General features: G+C 39.0%; 1 protein-coding gene across 3 annotated transcripts; it reads left to right on the top strand.

Moving 5' to 3' along the window:
* Window positions 1-730: 730 nt before the first annotated feature.
* LOC118798672 lies at window positions 731-17,634 on the top strand. Of its 3 annotated transcripts, none has more exons than XM_036558140.1 (5): window positions 731-857; window positions 2,293-2,386; window positions 4,074-4,241; window positions 7,610-7,741; window positions 17,385-17,634. In XM_036558140.1, exons 2-5 carry the CDS (start codon window positions 2,293-2,295, stop codon window positions 17,516-17,518), a joined length of 528 nt encoding a protein of 175 aa, XP_036414033.1. In that variant the 5' UTR covers window positions 731-857; the 3' UTR covers window positions 17,519-17,634. The 3 variants fall into 3 exon arrangements, with proteins under 3 accessions (XP_036414033.1, XP_036414034.1, XP_036414035.1); XM_036558141.1 differs by having other exon boundaries at window positions 765-857; window positions 2,256-2,386; XM_036558142.1 differs by having other exon boundaries at window positions 780-857; window positions 2,259-2,386.
* Window positions 17,635-24,322: the final 6,688 nt, after the last annotated feature.

Raw genomic sequence — 24,322 nt, 5'->3', positions numbered from 1 at the left:
TCCACCTTGTAGATGTAAAGTCAGAGACGATAGCTCATCTGCTGCTGCACAGTTTGTGTCGGTCATCCTCTAGTCCTTGCTGGATGTTTTGGTTGGTGGACTATTCTCAGTCCAGCAGTGACACTGATGTGTTTAAAAACTCCAGCATCACTGCTGTGTCTGATCCACTCAGACCAGCACAACACACACTAACACACCACCACCACGTCAGTGTTACTGCAGTGCTGAGAATGATCCACCACCCAAATACTACCTGCTCTGTGAGGGTCCATGGGGGTCCTGACCACTGAAGAACAGAGTAAAAGGGGGCTAACAAAGTATCAGAGAAACAGATGGACTACAGTCTGTAACTGTAGAACTACAAAGTGCACCTATACAGTAAGTGGAGCTGATAAAATGGACAATGAGTGTAGAAACAAGGAGGTGGTCATAATGTTATGCCTGATCTGTGTATATGCAACTAGTTCCCACCCACCTCTGAGTATCACTGTGCTGCATTGTTACTGAACTGGTGCAGACAGGCTGCTAAAGCTGGCTTAAAACCAAGAGGAAGTCTCACTTCCGTCTGTTATTGTCACTGTGCAGCTCCATCTGTGTCAATATAAACTTCTTCCATCAGAATGTGGCTGTAATACATACTACCGTGTATCAGTCATGTCCTCCTCAAAGTCAAACTGAAGTCCAGATCCTCAGCCACACTCTCCTGTCGTTGACGTTGAGTGCTCCAGCTGCTCTCTGATTGGCTACTGAGCTGATAGGCGCGAGACACCTGACCGACTTTACCAACTGACCCATGTTTGACTTTGCTCATATCACGTAGGCGAGTTGGAGACGAGCAAAGGCTTTCACTACTGAAGGTAATGAAACTGTAATCTGCGCCAAGTAGGAAGGTAGTTAATGATTTTGCGTTTGATGATAATGAGAGCAGTGAGGGGAGATATTTTCAGCAGAATATGCTGGAGGGCGTGTTTGTTTGTTTGCTTGTTTGCTTTTTGCACTTGAATAAGTCAAGACTCTCGATAAGGAAATGCGCATTATTTTGATATGCAAGGCTGTGGGGGTGACCTGAAGTTCCAGAACAAGTATTTGGAGAGATTTCCTATTATTTCGACTATTTAATTGCTTTGCTACGCAGTTAAATCGTCTATCTGGTACATTGAATACGTACAATATGCATTACTTAAAGATAAAGAGCTATTTTGTCGTTATTTTATTATCATTATCCATTCACGATCCAGTTGCGCATGGTTTGCGTAATTACGCACTGGCGACACGGGCACCATTAAAAAGGCTTACTTTCATTGTTCGCTTTCAGGCTTCTGTTTGGCTCTTTGGCTCTTCGGTGCGGTGGTTATTTAGGGTTAGTAGTGTGAAGGCAGTCTGTGGGTCGCTGGATTGTTTCGCTTTGACTGCCATGTGTCCTCCCTGTTGCGCCTCAGCATCACTCAGCGCGCGTGTCCACTGCGCCCTCTTGTGGTGGAGAGGTGGAACCCGCGTTTTTGCACTACGTGCAGTGCAACACGTCAACACAAGTGCAGCGCTCGACCTTACCTGGACGTTTGCAAATGGAAACTGACGTTGCTGAACTTAAATAGAGTAGAAATGGAGCGTGTCCGGCCAAGTTTCCCTTCAGTGACTGGACATGTGGCATTTTGGACTCTTTTTGTGGCCACTTGTGGTCCTTTGTAGGAAAACGTATGTAAAGAAGTGTGGATCCAGAAATAAGCACCCCAGCAGCGTGCTCCCCCTACCACCCTCCTGTCCCCTCAGGGTGTCCATATTTATAACTAGGCCACAGCATGAGAAGTAGGTTGCAGTATCACTAATATACGCAATATGGCCAAAAGTATTCAGACACATCTTCTAATTAGGAATTCAGCTGCTTTAAGGTGCACCCATTACTGTTTAATTGCATACAGCTTTTATAATCTACATAGAAAAGCATTGAAAATAGAATGGGACACTCCGGAGCAGCCGCACACGAGCCTAAGGTCATCGTGCCTGGTGCCAGGCATCGGCTAGAGGGGTATAAATCCCCCAGCACTGGGCTGTGGAGCCGTGGAACTGTGTTGGAACTCCTTTCAAGACCTTTGGGATGAGTTGGAGTGATCCAGAACTGACCATCCTGACCCCACTAATGCTCTCATGGCTGAATGCAATAAATCCTCACTGCTATGTTCCAACTTTCCCAGAAGAGTAGAGGATGTTACTGCAGCAACAGCGGACAAACTCACTATTAATACCCTTCATTTCAGAAGTATCCTACATTAAAGTCCCACCTCTGCTGTCCAGATGCTGTCTACCCGAGCTCTGGTCCGGGGGCTGCAGGCCGGACTCTGGAGGAGAGTGTCCACCTCCACTGGTGCACTGGCTGCCCACGCTCATGGTGAGTTATGCATCCTATTCATTCTTATCATGCATGCAGTAAAGTGTCACGTGTCTTTCTCTCTTATTGACTTTCATTTTGCCTGCTTCCTGTTTGAGGCTACATTCGAATCTGCTTTTTTAAGGCCTGCCATGGAACACGGGCCAAAGTTCAGCTCGGTCAAGTCAAAACAATACGCTGTAATAAATCCTGTAACAAGTCTGGCTGCAAATTTGCACAGTTACCTGTTAAATACAAGTGCATGTCTGTAAATGTGGTCATATTGTCACAGTGAAAGGCCTCAGATTTAGTTATTGCAGCCTGTCAAGCACTGATCGTTTAGCACTTGCCATTTTAATGGTCATAGTTAAACCTTGCTGACTGGAACTCATTGTTGCTACCTGGTAACTTTTCAGATGAAGGATAAAAAAAAACTTTTTAACTTTTAAAGAGGAATTGCACCAGTTTTCTAACTTTTTGGCTAATTTAATCACTGAAATATAAGCAAAGTCATTCCAAGTTGTTTGATGTGAAATGGTGCATTGTAGAAAAACGTAAAGATAAAATAGTGGTAACTCCAAAAAATACATTTTCTTTAGGTGATATTTTGCTCTGCATGTACCTCTTTACCATGAATGCATCTTAAAATTTAAAGGCCACATTAAAGTGAGGGAGCTTTTAGAAGCATTGAATGCTTCAGATGTCTGGTTCCTATCACCACTACTGTAAACAGTTCTGACTCTGTAAGTTGTTCTAGGATGGAGCATTTCACGTTGAACCACCCTGAACGACTGTATATGTGGTAAGGATTGAATTGTGGAGAAATTTTTAAGAGTACGTGGCATTCTGCTTTTAATGTAGCTTAATGTAATGACACACACACACACAGAACAATCTGTATAAGCGTCATTTGTAATCCAGGGGAATCATATATCGCTGCTGTCGGAAGAAAACCACTTTTATCGTTTTTCAGTTTTTGACATAATTTGAAAATACCTGTCGCCCTTTACATTGTTTGTATATTTCATGAAGGACGGACCAAAAGAAACGGCCCAAAATGACTTGGAAAAAAGTCTGGTTCCATTGACTTACATTAAAAGTAAAGTACGTTTTTTCCTTCTCCTGTAAAGTTACCATTTTGGACATACAAGGTTTTCTTGCAACAACAGCAACATATATATATGACTTGACTACCATTGATGGTTTCCTCGTTTCTTAAACATGCATACAAATGGAATTTCTTAGCCAAAATACAGTTAATTAACAGAAAGTCATGTTTTGTCACATATGCTGTTATTTCCAGGCCTTTTTCTGTAATTTTAATAATATTTTCCCATATAAACAACAGACAGAGTCCTGTAAAGCATAACTGATTAGATCTACCTCAGAGTGAGACTTAGCTCTGTTTTAAAACACAGGAGCCCATTTTGGTGCCTGAAGGGTCAAAGTCCAGCCCAGTTTGGTGCTTCCCCTGCTCTAACATGTGCTATAGCTAGTTATTAAGTAATTCTTTGGATCAAATGTTTGCGCAGGGAAATGACTAAACCAGGAGGCGGGAAGTTCATCTGTTGGCTAAGGGTCATAACAGTGCTAACAGGTAGCAATTGGATGCACCTTTTCTCTTTTAACAAGAGAGGGCGCTGTTTAGCCATGGATGTCTCTGGCGTTGATCTTTCATTTAGTTAATACTGTCTAGTGCTGTTTTTAGCCTCAGCCGTGGATGTGATTGACTGCAGCGTTCCTCAGTACAACAACCGCCTGGACACACCACTGCCCGACATCCCATTCATCACAAATCTCACTCCCGAGCAGAAGACACTGAAGGAGAAGGAGAAGGATGCGTGGACCAATCTTACCAAGGAGGAGAAACTTGCACGTAAGAATCAGTACCATCACCATCAGTGTGTGTAGCCAGTAAGAGTTTGACTGTTGAAGGCCAAAAAGACAAAATAGCTGTCATTATATAGTTTCCCTACATATGAATCAGACTGTTTAGTCTTTAAATACCCTGAAAAGAATTTAAAGACTGTCTTCACTCCAGTGATCCCTAAATCTCTTCTGATCTGTGTGCCACTCTTTCTTACAAACCCAAATCCAAGAAAAGTTGGGACAGTAGGTAAAATGCAATTAAAACCAGAAATCAGTGATTTATGGGTCTATTTTGACCTGAACTTAATCAAAAACAGTTGACAGACAGGTTATGTAGTGATTTATCTTATCAACTTTATTATTTTTGTAAATATTCACTCATTCCAAAATCAATGGCTGCAACATGTTCCATAAATGTTGGAACAGGGGTAATTTATGACTAGGAACATTGTGAAATGAAGAAAACAGTTAAAACAAGTGATGCAATCATGCTTGGGTACAAAAAGAGCTTCCAGGAAAGGACTAGTGGAAAATTCCACCAATTTTTTTCAGATTTCAATTGTTAAGATGTAAATAAATAGCCTCCAGGAAATGACTAGTGCTTTAGTAAAGACAATGGTTCTGTCCTATATAGAACCATTTCATGCTTAAATGGTTCTCTGCTTTGTGAAATGGTTCCTCAGATTGAGGGAGAATGTGTTGTATATGCTTCTATATAGAACCTGGTTCTAGATAGCACCAAAAAAGGGTTCTTCTATTGTACTGACATTGAAACAACAGCCAAACCCTTTTTATATAGAACCATTTTCAAAAAACACACAAAACATTCTTAAATAAAAAAAAAAACATACACAAAACATTCTCAAATGAGCCAAACTTCTTGCAGGCCATATCAAATGCTCTTGCGGGCCAACTTTGGGCCTCTCTTTGGGCAGCCGTGTTTTAAAGGAGAATTTTACCAAACTTTTTCATATTCAATTGTTGAGATGTAAATAAATAGCTTTCAGGAAAGGTCTACACCTTTATCAGCAAGAGTGGATCGAGGCTCGTCACTTACATAATGTAACAACATTCTTCAGCAAGTGATTGGAAATATTTTAGGTATTTCACTCTCCGCAGTGTGTAACATCATCCAGCGAAATCTTTGCGTGTAAAGGGCAAGGATGAACCCACAAATAAAGCCTATGACCTTCGAACCCCCCAGACAGCACCGGATTAAAAACTGACATGCTTCTGTGACGGATGTCACCACATGGGCTTGGGAATGCTTTGAAAAAACATCGTCAGTAAACACGGCCCATCACTGCATCCACAAAAGCAAGTTAAGACTGTGCTATGCACAGTGGAAGTCATGCCAACAATGTCCAGAAACGCCGCTGACTTCTCTGGGCTCAAGTTCATTTGAAATGGACTGATGCACAGTGGAAACATGTATTGTGGTCTGATAAGCCTATCTTTCACACTGTTTATGGTAATAATGGACAATGTGTTCTCGGTGCCAAAATAGAAAAGGACCATGCAGATTGTTACCAGCGTAAAGTTCAAAATCCAGCATCTGTTATGATGTGGGAGAGCATACTTGCACATCATGAGCATCATTAATGTTGGACACATTTTGGAGCAACATGTGCCACATTTCAGCCCCATTAAGCCACATTCTCCACATTTTACCTGAAACCAATGGTAAAAACTTGTAATTTCTGAATTTTTTTTTTCAGAACAAACAGATCTGCTGTTCATGTTAAACTTTAAACCTGATTTGGAAGCAGTGTGGTTCGGCCAGATTGTTCCTCATGCTTCACCAATGGTGTGCTTATGTATCACATCTGGTGTGAATTCTCAGTAACATCATGTTGAACCTTTGGTTTCAGCTCAAGACTACATTAAAATGAACAGTTAGCTTGGTGACGAGGGGACTCAGCTTTTCTAGAACGTTTTCTGTCTGGATCAGCCTTTGCTTAAAAGGTTCACTCTGTTATTTTAGAATAGCTAAGTGGTTTCCCTGCCACCTCATTAGCTATGCAGCTAATGGAAGGGCTTGGAGATCCACTGCTCCCCGTACGTGGCTTTAGACGCCAGGATCAATAGTCAGTAACGTGTTTTGAAACTGTAATTGCTTTGTTCACACCACAGGGCTGGTATGTGGGCCCACACCTCACCTCCTCACTCTCATAACTACATACTGTTTACTGTTCACTGTTTACTGTTAAATTTATTGCAGTTACTGAATAGTAAGTCTCAAGATTAAGATTAAGGCCCAATCCCATTTCTTATTTTTACCCCTTCCCCTTGTTTTCAAGTGTCATCTTGCCTCTTGGAACTGAGTTACGGGGTAGTGGTTGAAATCTTCCCTCTGAAATGGGACCCTCAAATAAAGAAGAGCATTACTTCATTAACAGCTACCAGCGCTGCTCTGTAGGCGACCCTGCCAGTCTGCAGTGACAGCAGAGGAGGGTAAAGTTCAGCTCCTCACTGCTGGGCTTTAGTTACATTTAGGGCATCATATGCCTTTAAAGAGGGGGCAATTATTTATTATCACCACCCCTAATTCTTCAGTGATATGAAGCTGAAGTCAGATATTCACCAGCTTCTTGTTTGAATTTTCCCCCTCTATCTCAACAAGAATCAGGGACACCCTACCCCTAGACGTGAATGCGCAAAACGGAGGGCTAAGGGCTCAGTGGTAGAGGCGAGGGGTGAAATGGGATTGGGCGAAAGTCTGAGTGATTAAAATACTCAGCCTTTCTTAGCAGTTAGGAGAAGCTGTATTAATGCAAATGCCAACACTTTATGCTTTTATGGACACTGTTTGCCTGATTGCTTATCTGAATTTGCTGTTCAGTATTCTAGAGTTTCGAAATTCCTCACCGTTTCTATGCTGGATACTGATAAGCTAGTCTGACCTGTTGTGCATTTCATGCCTGAAGGGCAAAGACAATAATTCCTCATCAGGTATCGACTTTCTGGAAGAAAATGACTGTCTTCATTGGAAACAAGTTTCTACTAAATAGAAGGGCTGATTCCGTTTCAGTTTTTAGGTGTTGGTATTGCTTCACTTCAGGCAATAATATCATCTAAAAAGCATTGTAAGTATTGCAGATGTGTCTCAGGGGTTGTATCATTACTATCACAGTTTAACTACAAGCAGAGCAGGTGTTGTAGTTGCATGCCCGTGAGGTGGCAGTGTTGCCCACATGTCTGACATCAGCCATTCAGCCATTGCTCTGACAATGCTGCCATTGTACAATAATGGTAAATGACCATACAGGTAATTCAGCACATATGAAGCAGTAAAGCGCAGGTTTTGTGCATGCGAGCCCTTTGAAACCAGATATCATACTTACTGTAAGATGTTAATTTTGAGTTCTTGTGCAGTGTACAGGCTCTCCTTTGAACTGAGCTATGCTGAGATGAAGAAGGGATCAGATGAGTGGAAGACTGTGCTGGCCGGCATCTTCTTCTTCCTCGGCTTCACCGGCGTTTTGGTATGGTGGCAGCGCATTTACGGTGGGTATCTTTCTACCTATCTATCCATCCATCCATCCGTCCATATAGACAGACACTAACTGCGTTTACATGCGCTTATTTATCCGATAACTGCACAAAATGATAATCAAATTTTGTCAGTAATCTGATCAACACGTTTACATGCACTTGAGAAATCAGATAATGGGTAAAGTTTGGGTCTACATGAGTCAGAAAGTAATCAGATTTCTGCTTACAGAAAACTCACAGAACAGGACGTGATGTCAACATAATGTAAAACTCAAACTTCATGCTTGAGCTTTTTTTTTTTTTTTAAAAAAAAACATTGCGCCACTTTACATGAAAATATGAACATACATCATCAGAAGATGAAGAAAATTAAAATTAATTTCGTCAAGCATGTATTTGTATCGCTCCAAAAGTGTTTTACTGCGTGAGCTCTGCTCACTTATTTCTGGTACCGCCGTCTGTTTTTGCACATGCTCAGACTGAGAAATCCGAAAGAAATCAGAGTAAGAGTTTACATGCGCTGAGAAATCTGATTACTGAGCTAAAATCCAGCCTCTTTATCGGATTTCTTAATCAGATTTCTAGACTGGAGCAAATTGGAGTATGCTGTTTACATGACCATTTGAATAATCAGATAACTACAGAAATCTGATTATGATTGGATTATTGAGTGCATATAAATACACTCACTGTTGCAGAATTCAGAAGGTCATTCATTTTTTTATTTCTGAAAAGTGCTGCCTCCATCCAGATGTAGTGTACTGGACCACTTTGAAATGGCTTTGAGATTCTAACAGCAATTTAGGTCAGATTAAATTACTTCTTATGCCTAAATTCACTGTAATCTTCTCATATCTTAAACTGTTTTGACATCTTAAATCATTCCGCCAAATGTAGTCGATCAGCTATGTTTGGTATCCAAAGTCTGTTTTGTTAGTTTCATGCTGGAGCTATGAAGCTAATGTTATTAATTAGCATCATACAAGTTGTTTGCCTAAATCATCACCTGTCTGCCTTAAATCATGTTGAGCTGTTAACTCTGTAACATTAGCTCTGTATCTCTAGTGCTAATCCAGTTTAGAACTTCAGGGTTCTTCAGTAAAGGCAGTATTTAGAACCATGAGTTTTATATAACCATTTCATGCTGAAATGGTTCTGTGCATGCGTGGTAAAATGGTTCCTCAGATTGATGGAGAGTGTGTGGTATATGCTTCTATATAGAACCTGGTTCTAGATAGCACTAAAAAGGCTTCTTCTATTGTTATGAGCTTGACATTGAAACAATAGCCGAACCCTTGTTGGTGCTATATAGAACCATTTTCAACAACCATATGGGTCATTCTACAGAAATGTCCACTTTTCTATCTCTCCATAGGAGTCACTGGTGTTACCGATCCTCATCGGTGTTACACATAAGAAAGGTAACACCAGAGACATTTTTAATAAACAATTCATTTTACTAAATGGCTGCTACAGAGCATCAAACCACATGTTGTCAATCATGGAACATCCACTAAAATATGAAGTTTAATCCATTTGTATTCTATTTTTTCACAATGACCTCAGAATAAAGTCGGTCACACCAGTGACTTCAGCTAAAAGCTTCATATGAAATCATGAGCTGAATGAGAAAATCTCTGGTAACTGAAAGACACAGTGGACTCACCATGTGCTTTTCTTCATAGATCCTCAGAAAACAGGTAAAAGGAAGTCGAGTGATGTCATCAGTGTGACTTTTATTTCAAAATAAGAGATTTTTTGTTACGCGTTAACACCAGTGACACGACTCCTGGGGACAGAAACTTTCATTATATATTTTATAATATTTATTTGGCATTTGTTTTCTTTATGTCATTTAAATCATATATTTCATAGTCATGTATAGATTATTGCAGTTAAAATTTCAGAAAAACGTTTTTAATCTCAAAATATGGCCTCAGCCTTCACACATGACTGTGAGGACGAGCTCTTCTGTGGTGCTTGGAATTCTAGATAATTGATTTAAAAACCAATATTGCTAAATTGAGGCTCAAGAAGGTGTGATTGTTCAAATAACGTATTGTTTAAATTTAAAATATAATTAAATTGTAACCCTAACGTGTTTTTTTCAAGTGTAATATATCTGTAAAGGCTAGGGACACAAAAATGGACGTTTCTGTAGAATGACCCATATACAACATATTCTCCATCAGTCAGAAGAACCATGTCACCATGCAGAGAACCATTTAAGCATGAAATGGTTCTAGACACAACTTATGGTTCTAAATCATTGCCTTTCCTAAAGAACAGTTCTTATGCAACATATGCACTACATCTTAAGCCTCACTCTGACGTGTCGGTCAGCGACGTGTCCTTGGGTTTTACTCTGTACTCAGCCCACCTGTGTGCTGCTTTCTCATAACATGACTTACTCCGTTCGGCACACAGCTGAGGTCCCGCAGCACTGCGGCTGGGCTGCAGTGTGTTAGAAATGGGCGAGCGAGGAGTGTTCTTATCTTTTTCACCTGCAGTACACGCTCCCTCTCTCTGCTAGTCAGGCCTTTGTGCTCGTGCACGAATAATTGGGCTGAGCTGTGTGTTTGTGGGCAGTAGTTCAGGAAAGAGAGCAGAAAGGGAGAGAAGACAGGAGAGAGATTTAAGTGAGCTCTGACTTCAGTTAAGAAATCTCCAGCCTCCTTGCAAAATGAGCGCCTGCACTCTTCCCAAGGCTGTCTGTGGGTGTTTTAGTGTGCAGATGATTGACGGAGAGCAGCTGTTAGTGAGCGTGACAGCACACGTCTACCTGTACAAAGTCAGATATGGCAATATATTGGCTTTCCATACTACAGTGTCCTCCGCAAATACTGCCAATCATGAGCAAAATAAGCCGTAAAATTATTTTTTCTTTATTTTATTTATTCTTAATTAATCATCCTTTTGGTCTTTCATTCAAAATATTAGCAAAAATGTAATCTTTATTTAAGGTATGAAGATTGAAAGAAAAAAAAAGGTCAATCTTGTCACGAAATAAATATTTTTCTTAAATCTTAAACTGTTGGCACCCCTAGAAATTCCCGCTGAAGAATATTTCCATACATATTTTCTGTTTTAAAGTTCACCTGAGTGATTAGGAACAATTAAATGCTCAGTTGTGACTTCCCGTTTCACTGATTAATATATATGAGATGAAACTCAGGCCAAATTCCCTCAGCCATCCTTCATTATGAGAAAGACCAGAGAAAACATCAGTGATGTGCGACAAAAGGTCGTTGAGCGACACAAATCAGGAAACGTCCATGTCCGTGTCCACTATCAGGTCAACAATTAAGAAGCTTTAAACAACTGGAGATGCTAAGAATCTGCCAGGAAGAGGATGTACATCTGTACTGACCCACACAGACATTAAGGAAGATGGCTTCCGTGGATAAAGAATCTCCAAGGATCACAGATGGGGAATTACAGACATTAGTCAGGACTTGGGGTCAGAACGTCTTCCAAACTACAGTTAACCCTCTATTGCACAATGTTGCCTCAGGGCAACAAACATTCTCCTCACTTTCCAGTAACCTTATACATATTTAAGGATACTGACAGGGTTAACAATAAAGGGCAGAGTTAGTAAAAAAGCACTTGTATTTGGTCATACTCTCTCTTAGTGGGCACTTTCAAACCTCTTTTTAACATTCAGTATCATTTTTCAGTTATGTGAATATGCAGAAATATGTTTGTTGCCTAGAAGCAACATTGTGCGACAGTGAAATGGATTTAGCCAGTAACAAGCAAGGTCTCACCACTTCAGGGAACACGGATCTATATCATTTCGTCCTATTGTCGCACAATGTTGCCTCAAGGCAACATACCCAAAAGGACCCCTGCACAATTTATTATTTAAAAAATGATTTGAATTCAATAATCAGGCAAATTTTATGCAAGAAAAGTGAATTGGATATATTTTTTTAAATTGCTCTCATGATCCGTGCAGTTGAGGGTTAACCAGCTCTATAACAACAAGTTGTTTTTTTGGGGGGGGTGTTGGCAGAAAAAAGCCTCTGCTGTCAAGGTCCTACAAGAAAGTTACTGGTACTTTCTTACTGGACAGATGAGACCAAAAACGAACACCAGAAGTGAGTTTAGTGTGTAAACAAAGATAGCCATGCAGAAAAGTACCCCATCCTCACTGTGAAGTATGGTGGTGGATCTGTGTTACTGTGGGCCTGTTTTTCCACCTCATAACAGCAGAAATAAAATCAAAACCTGACTGCCTGCCAGGAAGCTTAAACTGGGCCATGGTTTGGATCTTCCAGCAGGACAGTGATTGAAAGCACACCTCAAAATCAACACAAAAATGGTCAACCAACCACAGAATTAAGGTTTGCCATGGCCACCCCTGTCCCCTGACCTAAACCCCATAGAAAACCTGTGGGATGAGCTGAAGAGCTCTCTGAGGAGAGTCCACAGTGTGGAGTTGTAATCTGAAGGATATGGAGAGGTTCTGTATGGAGGAATGGACTCAGGTCCTTTGCCCTGTGTTCTCCAGTTTCATTAGGCATTACAGAAGAAGACTCAGAATCTAAGTATTAAATGAAGGGGTGGCAACAGTTGTGGCATACACAGATTTGAGAAAAATATGTATTTCTTGATAAGATTTAGATTTAGATACAACTCTATAGACATATTTAGAGAATCTTACGATCATATACAAAGTTAATAATTCACATGTAAATATATACGTATGACATATGTAACTATGTGTCAATGTACACAATATGCCAAATATATATAGGTATATATTTAGCACAATATGCCAAATGTATATAGATATATAGAGATATATACAGCTGTATAGTGATATACCTATAGCTATATTGTTATGTATGTCAAATATATATGACATATTGCTTTATACATATGACATACAGTGTCTGTCTACTATGCAGTAATCAGAAACAACCATTCATTTATTTAATTTCCCATCAAAACAGCTGTTTGGATACAGAACAAATGTAGAAAACATATATTTAACAGAAAATTGCTGTTAAATTAATGATTCATTTTGGGAGACTTGCTTTCAGTTTTCCACATTTACAAATTTTAGTCTTAGAAGTTGGTTTTGTATTTTCTCACAATTCAAGTTATCCCAAACACATTCAGTGAAGTCTGGGCTTTGTATGCCAAAGATACGGTTGTGAACTAAGTGAAAATAGGTTAAATATTTAATGTTTCTGCAAATTTTATTGCTCGGTTTCTATTTATTTGCTGATTGTAATATAAATATAAAATTGACCAAATGAAAACTTTTTTTTTCAAATTTCCCGTATTTTCCAGTATGTTAAATGCAGCAAATAAACAGTAGTTGTGTGTTAAAATGTGCGGAGGTGTGTCTCTGTAGAGGACGTGGAAACTTATTTTCATAGAAAATACAAAATATGTCATTTGACAAGGGGTGCCCAAACTTTGTGCATACAGCAGTATATATGCTATTTCGCTATATAGCAATATAGGTAGCTCTGTAAGTCAAATATATGACAGATATGGCTGTTGCTGTCAGATATAGCAGCATATATGGTGATACATCAGCTTTTACTAGGGGTGTTGTGCAAGAGAGAGGAAGAGATTGTGTGTGTGTGTGTGTGTGTGTGTGTGCGCATGTGTGTGTGTGTGTGTGTGTGTGTATGTGTGCGTGAAATTTAGAGCCCATGTCGGAAGCAGCCTAGACTCTTGCATCTCCCATCTCCTGTCTCGGAGGCCTCAGCTCTTTGAGGAAGGAAGTCAGTGCTGCATCACCTCAGGAGAGACGCTGCAGAGGGAAAGAACATGAGTGCAGAGAGAGAAACAGACAGACAGAGAGAGAGAGGAGAGAACAAGAGCGAGACAAAACAGAGGAGAGGGAGAGAGGACATGGCTCAAAGCTTTGAGCCAAGGTGAGAGAGGGTGAAAAGAAGAAGTAGCTGAAGAGAAAGAGTTGGAGGAAAAAAAAGAAGTCCAAAAGTCAGTTGTCGGTTGAGAGTGGGGTATTTCCCACTCTGCTCCGCCTCGTGAACTTGAAAAGCCAGGAGCGTGCGGCGCAGCTCAGGGGCCGCTGCTCTGCTGCCTCATTAGGGGGCGTTAAGCACTCGTCTGGAGATTTAAACCTGCGGCAGGCTTTAAGGAGGAAAAGGCTGATGAAAGAAGCCGCTTAAACTCGTAGAAGTGTAGAGTTATTAATGTCTTTTTTACTATAGAAATGTAATTACATCATTAATTACATGCTTGTGTAAGGAATTGTCTGCATTTACGTTTGATTGACGTTGTGTATTGACAAGTACAACACAAATATGGATCATTCTAGTCACAACTATTAAAATCATTTACTTTGAGTGACTCTATACTTTAATAATGTTTATTTTATGAAAACGAATGATTAAACAATCAATTTTGTCACTACCAAATCAATCATAATTCTACCCAAACTTTACCAAATGTTTCTGTAGTGACAATTTTAGCTTTTTTTATCAGCTCCACTTACTATATAGGTGCACTTTGTAGTTCTACAGTTACAGACTGTAGTCCATCTGTTTCTCTGATACTTTGTTAGCCCCCTTTTACCCTGTTCTTCAGTGGTCAGGACCCCCATGGACCCTCACAGAGCAGGTAGTATTTGGGTGGTGGATCATTCTCAGCACTGCAGTAGCACTGACGTGGTGGTGGTGTGTTAGTGTGTGTTGCGTTGGTTCGAGTGGATCAGACACAGCAGTGCTGCTGTGAGTTCTTAAACACCTCAGTGTCACTGCTGGACTGAGAATAGTCCACCAACCAAAAATAACCAGCCAACAGCGTCCTGTGGGCAGCGTCCTGTGACCACTGATGAAGGACTAGAGGATGACCGACACAAACTGCGCAGCAGCAGATGAGCTATCGTCTCTGGCTTTACATCTACAAGGTGGACTGACAAGGTAGGAGTGTCTAATAGAGTGGACAGTGAGTGGACACAGTGTTTAAAAACTCCAGCAGCACTGCTGTGTCTGATCCACCCGTACCAGCACAACACACACTAACACACCACCACCACGTCCAAATGAACCATTTGCTTCCAAACAGACAGGAACAGCACAACATTTAACTCTACTAAGACTGCAGTAACAACACTCCATATCACTTCAGTGTGATTGGGCAGCTGAACTACTGTAAGCTGAATAGGTGGTCATACAGTCATGTGCAAAAGTTTGGGCACCCCTGGTCAAGTTACATGCTTTGTTGACTTTCTAAATGACAATAAGTTACACATCCTCCACAGTGAACACACTTCAGCACACTGTAATGCACAATTACCGTTCATTAGTTTGAATGTCAAGTGTAAAATGTGCCGGTGCAAAAGTGACGGCGCATTTTATATTTTATGTTTTCTTTTTTTCCAGTATGTTAAACTCAGCCAAACTACATGCATACATGCATACACTGTTAGAAATAAAGGTTCTGCGCTGGTACATTTTTCGTACATCGAGGTACGAACAGTGTAAATGTTCCCTCAAAGGTACAACAGTGGTTTTAAGGTCTGATTGTGAACCTTAAATAAGTTTTTCCAGGTGAAAAGTTCGTATTTGTACCTTTTCATAACCGAATGTTTTAAACAGAACAGTAAAATAAAAGCCTGGAGACGAGGCGGGGTGTGTGGAGTCAGTACAGCTTAGAACATATCATTTCAGTGGATTATGGTTCAGTTATGTTCCCTGACTAAAGGTACTGAGATGGACCCTTGAGGGAACCACCGCAGTGACAAGAGGGGTCCTGACCCATGACAGTTTAGAACATTTATTTCTGACAGTGTACATACATACATAAATAAGTGAATAAATAAATACAAATATAAATATATAAATACACTAAACATTTTCAGGAAAATGCTGTATTTAAGTGTGTTCTCTGTCGATGAAGTGTTCACTTATTTTCTCTCAGAAAATCAACAAAACGTCATTTGACTGGGGATGTTTGTACTTATACATGCGACTGTATAGAAATGTGTTAATGGTTGTGACATCACAACCATGACGAATCTAAACTGGACTGTTTTTGCAGCTTGGTATCCATACATGGACTGAGGAATGACCGATATGTTTTGAAACTCTTGTATCTCAAACTCATTTAGTTCATGTGGCCTCTTTAATATCAAAACATGCTTTTTTTATTGCTGCTGATAAAAGCGACTTCTACGGGTTAAGAAGGCCGCCGCCCCTGTGCTCCCATGCTGCTCCACCAGCAATATTGCATTTTCATCATTTTCATCTTCCCCTTTCTGCTGTATTTGTGTGGCGGTGCTGCTCCTCCCTGGGGAAATAATAGTTGTTTGCAGTCATGTTCATTTCGTGATATTTGGCTGTGCGAGCCTTTTTGTGTGCGCTCGTATGCTCTGTTTTGAAAATGCGCCCGCCTTGTTGTGGGTAGCGGTAGTATTTTTTGGTTCCCTTCGGCCCGCCGTGCGCTCACACACACTCTCGCTCATTTGTTTATTCCGTTCCTGTTTTCTAGCTTGAAGATAAGACGGCAACGTTGGGCACTTTGTAGTCAGGTGCAGCCTCTGTCAGGACAATTAATGGCTCTTTATTTATTTATTCATTTTTTTTTGCTGACAGAGCCACAGTTGTGTGAAAGGCGTGTGTGTGTGTGTTTGGCGGGTGGGGGGAGGGTGGTTTAGGGGATTTTGCACAATTAACCGTTTCTTTCATTCTCTCTCTTTTTCTTTTTTTCTTACTTTCCTTTTTAGACTTTTTTTCTATTGCCGTGTGTCTTCTCTTTCCTTCCTGCGGTGCATTGTAGCGTTATTAGGTACAATGAGCTTATTTTATCCGAGGCTGTGTCTATCAACAGTACGTGTGTTCTGAATATATATTCAGAATATAGTTAGAAATCTTGTGTGTTTAGATGCAAAATATAGTTTTAAGGTGAATGATAGTGGCATTGTTCATAAAGGTGTTGAACGGTTTGTTCCAGCAGCACCCCAGGTGAAGTTAAGGTCAAGCAATGAAAGTAATTTAGGTCAGCCTACAGATATGACACATCGGCGGCTTTGCACCCTTCACCTCTGGATGTTTATCAGCAGTGAAATTAGTCATTTCTAAATGACTCTAGGTGTTCCTGCAGTTACTGATGGATGTGACCCACTAAACCTCCTTGCTTTGGATGCTACTGTAATGTGTTCTGCTCTTATGTCAAATAATGACGTGAATTCTGCAACATGAAAAATTTCAATACTTGCAGCTCCATAGGAAGAACATTTGAAGTATATTCTAAGTTTTTTGAATGATTTTTCCTCCCTAAATTCAAATACTGAGTGTAAAAGTTTTCAGTGCATCTCAAAACAAAGAATATTGTTCAGATATGCACTGCTTGTCTCAGTGTTTCATTTTAAGGAGTAGTTCAGCAATAAATCATGTTCATGACAATCAGTTTTATTCCTATGCAAGCTTGGAAATGAACAGAAATAGGAAAAAATAGCTTCAGTGCAAAACTGAAGAAATAAGCCTCAGACAGTTAAGCTGCCTGTGCTGAGGGACCGTATTTAATGTAAAGGGAAAATTGTCTAACTATTCCTTTAACTGTTGTGGTTTAGGTGAGAACCACAGTTTTTACTGTGTTTAAACTCAAAACGGCCGATTGTCCCAGACTGAGGTCAGCTGACTCCTGTGTGCTCTCTGTTCTGCAGTGTACGGTGACGTTCCCCACACCCTGTCGCCTGAATGGGTGGAGAAGCAGACCCAGAGGATGATCGACATGAGGGTGAATCCTGTGCATGGCTTCAGCCACAAATGGGACTATGAGAAGAAACAGTGGAAGTAGGAGAATCACTTTCGCTACAAGTTTAGCGAAACCCATCTTTAACCTGTGGAAGACTCAAAGCTCAACCGCCTTAAAACATATTCAATATGTCCAATAAAGACAGACTGGAATGTAAATGTGTGTGTGGCTTTTTTTTTTTTAAACAGTTTTCACAAAACACGTGAGATACTTCTCGGTTCTTTTATATTTTACTATTTAAAACTCCAGTAAGATTCCTCAAACCAGGCCTCAGCCTCAGTGGGATTAGCTTAGAGTCAGCAGAACAGAAAGCATGGTAACTGTAAATACTACTTCCATTAGTTTTGTCGTAGTGAATCGTTCAAAGGTTTCGAATCACCTTTTTCAGTAATATCAAATAGATTTATTGAATACATATGAGGGGAGAGGACCTGCCCCAGGTGGAGGAGGTCCTCGGGGTCTTGTTGATGAGTGATGGGAAGAGGGATGGTGAGATCGGTTACAGGCTGGGACAGGCGGCAGCCTGTACCGGACTGTAGTGGTGAAGAGGGAGCTGAGCCAGAAGGCAAAGCTCTCTGTTTACCTACAGTGAGGGTCATGAGCTGTGGGTAATGACCGAAAGAATAAGATCGCAATTACAAGTGGCAGAAATGAGCTTTCTTCACAGGGTGGCGGCTGCACTCTACTTGACAGGGTGAGGAGCTCAGAATAGAGCTGCTACGCCTCCACGTTGAGAGGAGCCAGTTGAGGTGGTTCGGGCATCTGATCAGGACGCACCCCTGGCCGCCTCCCAGTGGGCGTTAACCAGGCACGGCCTACTGGGACGAGGCCCTGAGGTCATCCTAGGACCCGATGGAGGGATTGTATCTCCGTGTTGGCCTGGGAGCAGCTTGGGGTCCCCCAGAATGAGCTGGAGGAAGCTGCAGGGGGGGGCAGGGTCATCTGGGAGTCTCTGCTCTCCCAACTGCTACCGTGACCCTATCTGGATTAAGTGGTTAATGATGAATGAATGAATGAATATGTTTAAATGGCTCTGGTACGATGCTACTACTCCACAACTTCATAGATTTCAACTTATTAGTAGGAAGAGAAAAATCAAATGTGTCCATAATGATGAACTGGACAGTAGATGATTCCCTAATGATCGAGAAAGCTGTATAACATTGAGGATGAGGATGTAATAAAATTAATGTACATCATATTTGAAAAGTACCCCACCGCGACCCAGAAGGATAAGCGGTTTAGATGATGTATGTATGTATGTATATTTGAAAAGTGCTGATCAAATCTCAAGACAGACTCATTCTTAAGAAGAAATGGTAATTACAGTGTATTATTATCAGTTAGTTCCTTCTTAATGTTTCCAAAAACTTGAAATATTCAATAAAATATCTTAAGATACTCTATTCTAGATATACTAAATAGTCTATTTAAATCTATATGGGTACTTTTTATAGTACACATTGGAAAAGGTGGTTCTTTAGTAAAGAAAATGGTTCTATCTAGAACCATGAACACTCAAAGAATACTTTGCGTGATTAAAGGGTTCTTTGCATGATGACATTGTTCATCGGATTAATGGGGAATGTGCTGCGGTGCTATATTCTGGTGTTATGCAGAATATTTTTTGAAAAGGGTTCTACATAGCACCAAAAAGGGTTCTTCTATTTTTACAAGAAGAACCCTTTTTGGTGCTATATAAAACCCTTTTTTTTTAAAAAAGTTCTATATAGTACTATCTACAGCACACTGCAGTCTGATGCAAAGAGCCTTTTAATCACGCAAAGGGTTCTTTGAGTGTTGATGGTTCAATATAGAACCATTTGCCTTATTAAAGAACCCTTGGAGAACCTTCTTTTTAAGAGTATAATTGAAAAAGCATATTTCTTTTGAAAAAGGTTCTATGTAGCACCAAAGGGGTTATTCTATTGTTATGATGACAAGCTTGTAACAATAGAAGAACCCTTTTTGGTGCTATATAGAACCCTTTTCAGAAAGGTTCTACATAGTACCCTATACTGACACAATCTCCATCAATATGAAGAAGCATTTTACCATGCAAAGAACCCTTTAATTATCTACATTGTTCTTTGAAGGTTTATGGTTCTATAGAGCTATTGTCTTTACTAAAGAACCATTGAAGAACCATCTTTTTAAGATGAGAGGTTGGAGTTCAAAAAAATGATTAAAAGATACAGAGAAATTCTGACTTCTAACAAGCATGCAAGACCTGGTAACCACCACAAACTCCCCAATCAGACAAACAGAACCTTTTGGCTTTCAAGAAGGCAAAAAAGAAGAACATTTGCTCTAGAACGCTGAAACAGAACATGGAGATGTGGAGTTCATTTTTACAGGCTGATGAGAAAATACAACCAAACTTCTAAGACTGAACTTTTTGAGGTCTTATCCCAGCAGAAGTGAGTCTCCTGATAAGAATGGACGCTGTAATAAAGGCAAAGAGTGGACAAATTATTATTATTTATTATTATTATTATTATTATTATCTCTAATTGTTTAGGCTTTCATGTAATTATCAGTCCATTATGCAGTACTGTGCCGAAGTCCAATCAACAGCTTAAAACCGTTTATTTTTGCGCAATAAATGATCTTCTTCTTGTAAAAACACCAGATTACTTTGGAATAAGTAGCTGATATCCTTTAAGCTCGTTAGAAGACAAAAAGTTTGACATGAAGTATTGATTGAGCCGAAGAAGGTATTGACTGATAACTACGAATAATGCTGGGCTGCCATGATGAGAGGGTTGAAAAGAGTTAATTGAACACATTGCCATTCGTAAATCACTCACTCTTAAAAATGATGGTTCTTTAAAGGTTCTTTAGTAAAGAAAAGAGTTCTATCTAGAACCACGAGCACTCAAAGAACCCCTTGTATGATTATAGACTTCTTTTCCATCATTAAATGGTGCTTCAGATTGATGGTGAATGTGCTGCAGATGATTCTATATAAGACCTTTCTGAAAATGGTTCTTTGTAGCACCAAAAAGGGTTCTTCTATTGTTACGATGTCAAGCTTGTATATAATAGAAGAACGCTTTTTAGTGCCATATAGAACCCTTTTCAAAAAGGTTCTAAAAAGAACCATAAAAAACACATTCTCCATCAGTCTCCAAGAAACTTTCATGATGCAAAGAGGCTTTTAATCATGCAAATGGGTTCTTTGAGTGTTCATGCTTCTATGTAGAACCATTTTCTTTACTAGAGAACCCTTAAATAACCATATATTTAAGTGTACATTTATTGTATTAATATTAGTTGTGTTTATTCTAACATTGATGTTTTTTCTGAGCAAACAAACACTCACTTTTAATCTAATTCTCTCAGGTGCCTAAAACTTTTTCTTGATACTGAAAAATGAATAATTTGTATTTAATGGCCATTTTGGCTGAATATTAAATAAATTAAATGGTGATCTCTGACTTTTGTGCAGTACTCCCGATATTCAGGGTTGGGCAGAATACTGTGAAAAAGTATTGATGGCTGAATACCAAATACACTGTCCTCAATGTACTCAGTAATGTATTCTGTTACAATACATAAAAAAGTAACACATTTAGAATACATTTAATATACATCAGATGGAATTTCTTTTTTACTTAATTCACTGTTTTTCACTGTTACAGTTTTCTTCATGTAATTATTCTGTTAAAACATTTCATCACTCACAAACATGCTGAGATAATTATTAGTCTGATCCTTCAAAAGAGCTCAGTATCATTGAGATTAATAGCTGATCATCACATTGATTTATCAGTCTACTCAGGCTTTAGCAGAGCTCAGTAACACTGAGATTAATAACTGATCACATTGATTTATCAGTCTACTCAGGCTTTAGCAGAGCTCAGTAACACTGAGATTAATAACTGATCACATTGATTTATCAGTCTACTCAGGCTTTAGCAGAGCTCAGTAACACTGAGATTAATAACTGATCACATTGATTTATCAGTCTACTCAGGCTTTAGCAGAGCTCAGTAACACTGAGATTAATAACTGATCATCACATTGATTTATCAGTCTACTCAGGCTTTAGCAGAGCTCAGTAACACCAAGATTAATAACAATATTAATATTATATATTATTATTTATAATATTATAATATTATTTATTATAATAATAAATTCACATTGCTACAGCAGCAATGGCAAGGCATCAGGAAAGGGAACAAGAAGAGAGTTGACAAACAAGGTAATTAACCTTGTTAATTACTCAATGTTGCAGTTTGTTACTAATTACTGTTTAGACAAAATATTTAACACCAAAGATAAAAAATATAACCTCCACCCTTCACAAAATTAACAATATATACATTATAAATAGAAAAGACAAAAAATCTTTACACTATGAAAATATTTTTCATGTATTGCACATGGGGTATTGATTGTATTACACACAGGAAGTGGTGATGAATTCACAGTTTACTCGCTGTAGGTGTGTGAGGTGTAAAGGGGATGGGTGGGGGGGTTCTACTGGGAGCTGTGCTGGTTGTACAGTTTAACAGCAGCAGGAAGGAAGGACCTGCGATGGCTATCACTCCTTCACACACTTGAGGTGAAGCAGCCTGTCACTGAAGGAGCTGCCTACTGTTGCCAGAGTCTCATGCATGGGGTGGGACCTTTTTGTCAGCATGGATGCTAGTCTAGCTAACATCCTCCCACCACCTGCACTGGGTTTAGGGGGCTTCCCAGGACAGAGCTGGCCCTCTTAATGAGTCTGTCGGGTTTCTTAGTTCCGCAGTGAGGTCCTCTTTAGAGGTTGTCTAACAAGCATGTTTGCTACGCACCGTATGGCAATTTTAAAATAGTTGATAAACAAGCACTGATAGTGTTTCTTTTGAAGATTGTGTTGTTTTGTGGGTAATTATTCTAAAATATTCTCCTAAAAATGTGAAACATAATAATGAGACAGAACTGTGTTCTGAATACTGCTTTAAAAAAGTGTACCTTGGACTGAATACAGATACATTACATACCAACTATGCTGATATTTACCTTGTTGTCAATTATTTGTCCTTTGGGTGGTCTTTAAATGAAATGCCAGGCCAAATCATGGGTCAGTACTGGACATTGTTTTATTAAATATTCTATAAAATGGGCTAAACTAGTGACCATACCAAGACTGTAGCATTACAAAACCAGAACAAAACCACAGCCATTGTTAAATTGTCAAGATAAATTACACATTTAAAATAATTGATTAATTAGCATACATGTTAATGTATTCATATCACATGCTGCCCATTTTGCCATGGCAAGAACATAGAAGCCAGTGTGTCAATGGCCACAATACAATGTAAGCCTGCTATATTTGCAAGTTAAACTATTGGAGGGTACACGATTCAAATTGAGGAGCCACTATAAACATGTCTTAGAGCAAGGATAGAGCTACATCTGACATTGTGACATTTTTCCTTAGAAAGAAACCCAGTTTATAATTAATTAATCACAAATGTAATAACACAGAGGCTTAGAAACAGGTCGTGTATAGACGTATAATAGCCTTTGTTATAACTAAAACATTAATTAGTTCGAGAAAAAATAAAATAATAAAATAATAGTGAGGCAAAGTCCATTAAGTAGAGCTAAAATAAAAAAAATGCACGTTTGAAAATAGTATTTACCCATTAAAACCATAATGTTTACAGAAAAAGATTAAAAAGTAAGACTGAAACAAGAAAATATGTACATAACAGTTTAAAAAAGGATAAAGACAGGGTAAAATTTACAAAGGCTGTAGTGATATAAAATAGAAGAAAAAATAAAAGAGAAAAACAAAAGTCCTTAAGAAGTGGTAGTAAGTATATAGTATTTACCATTCAAATCATAATATTAACAGAAAAAATAAACACTGAAATGAGTAAATATGTACATTAAAGTTATGATGAATGCACGTTAAAAGAGGTGTAATTTGTTTTAATAAGCATTCTTTTTATATGTCTTATTTAGGAAGAAACATGTTCCACTCCAAAACAAGAAAGTTTTTTGTTTTTATTCATCTTTTTTTTATTGCAACGACTTTCAGTCAGCAAAATATTGTACATGACAAAGACAGAACAGATATGAAAGAATACATTCTATAATACATGAACATAGGCTGTAGTGATATAAAACAGACAGAAAAGAGAAAAACAAAAGAAAAGAAAAAATAATAGTGAGGCTAAGTCCATTAGGAAGAGATCAAATAAAAATACTGCATATTTGAATATAATATTTACCCATTAAAATCATAATACTTACAGAAAAAAATAAAAAAGAAAGACTGAAATAAGCAAATATGTGCATAAAAGTTATAAAAAGGATTATACAGGTAAAAAGAAGTCACTGAGGCATCTCCTTCTATGTTTTATTCAGGAAGAAAGAAAGAAATGTTCCTCTTCAAAACAAGAAAGTTCCTAATTTTTTTCAATATTTTGCAATGGCTTTAATTTAGCAATACATGGTGCATAACAAAGACAGAACAGATGTGGATGATGGGAATACATTCTATAATACATGACCACAGGCTGTAGTTATATAAATCTGAAAGAAAAGTACAAAAGAAAAAATAACAGTCTATTAAGAAGACACAAAACAAAAAAAATAGCACTTGTGTATATGATATTTACCATAAAAATCATAATATTTACAGCCTTCTCCACATCTGGATCTGTATATGAGAAGCAGCATATTTCAAACTTTAATAAAATGCTGCTTTTCTGGCGGAGTAAACTTCAGCGTTTTATTAGCTTACCCTCTGCTGCAAAAGACTGAATGAATGACGTACAGGATGGCCCCGCCCCCTTCGCCGTTTCAAATGACCACAGTCGTTCAGTCTTCCCCACCTCT

The sequence above is a fragment of the Colossoma macropomum genome, unplaced genomic scaffold, assembly GCF_904425465.1.
Source record: "Colossoma macropomum unplaced genomic scaffold, Colossoma_macropomum, whole genome shotgun sequence".
Lineage (NCBI taxonomy): Eukaryota > Metazoa > Chordata > Actinopteri > Characiformes > Serrasalmidae > Colossoma > Colossoma macropomum.
The sequence above is the reverse complement of the archived record's forward strand: the minus strand, read 5'-3'. Positions and strand labels throughout refer to the sequence as shown.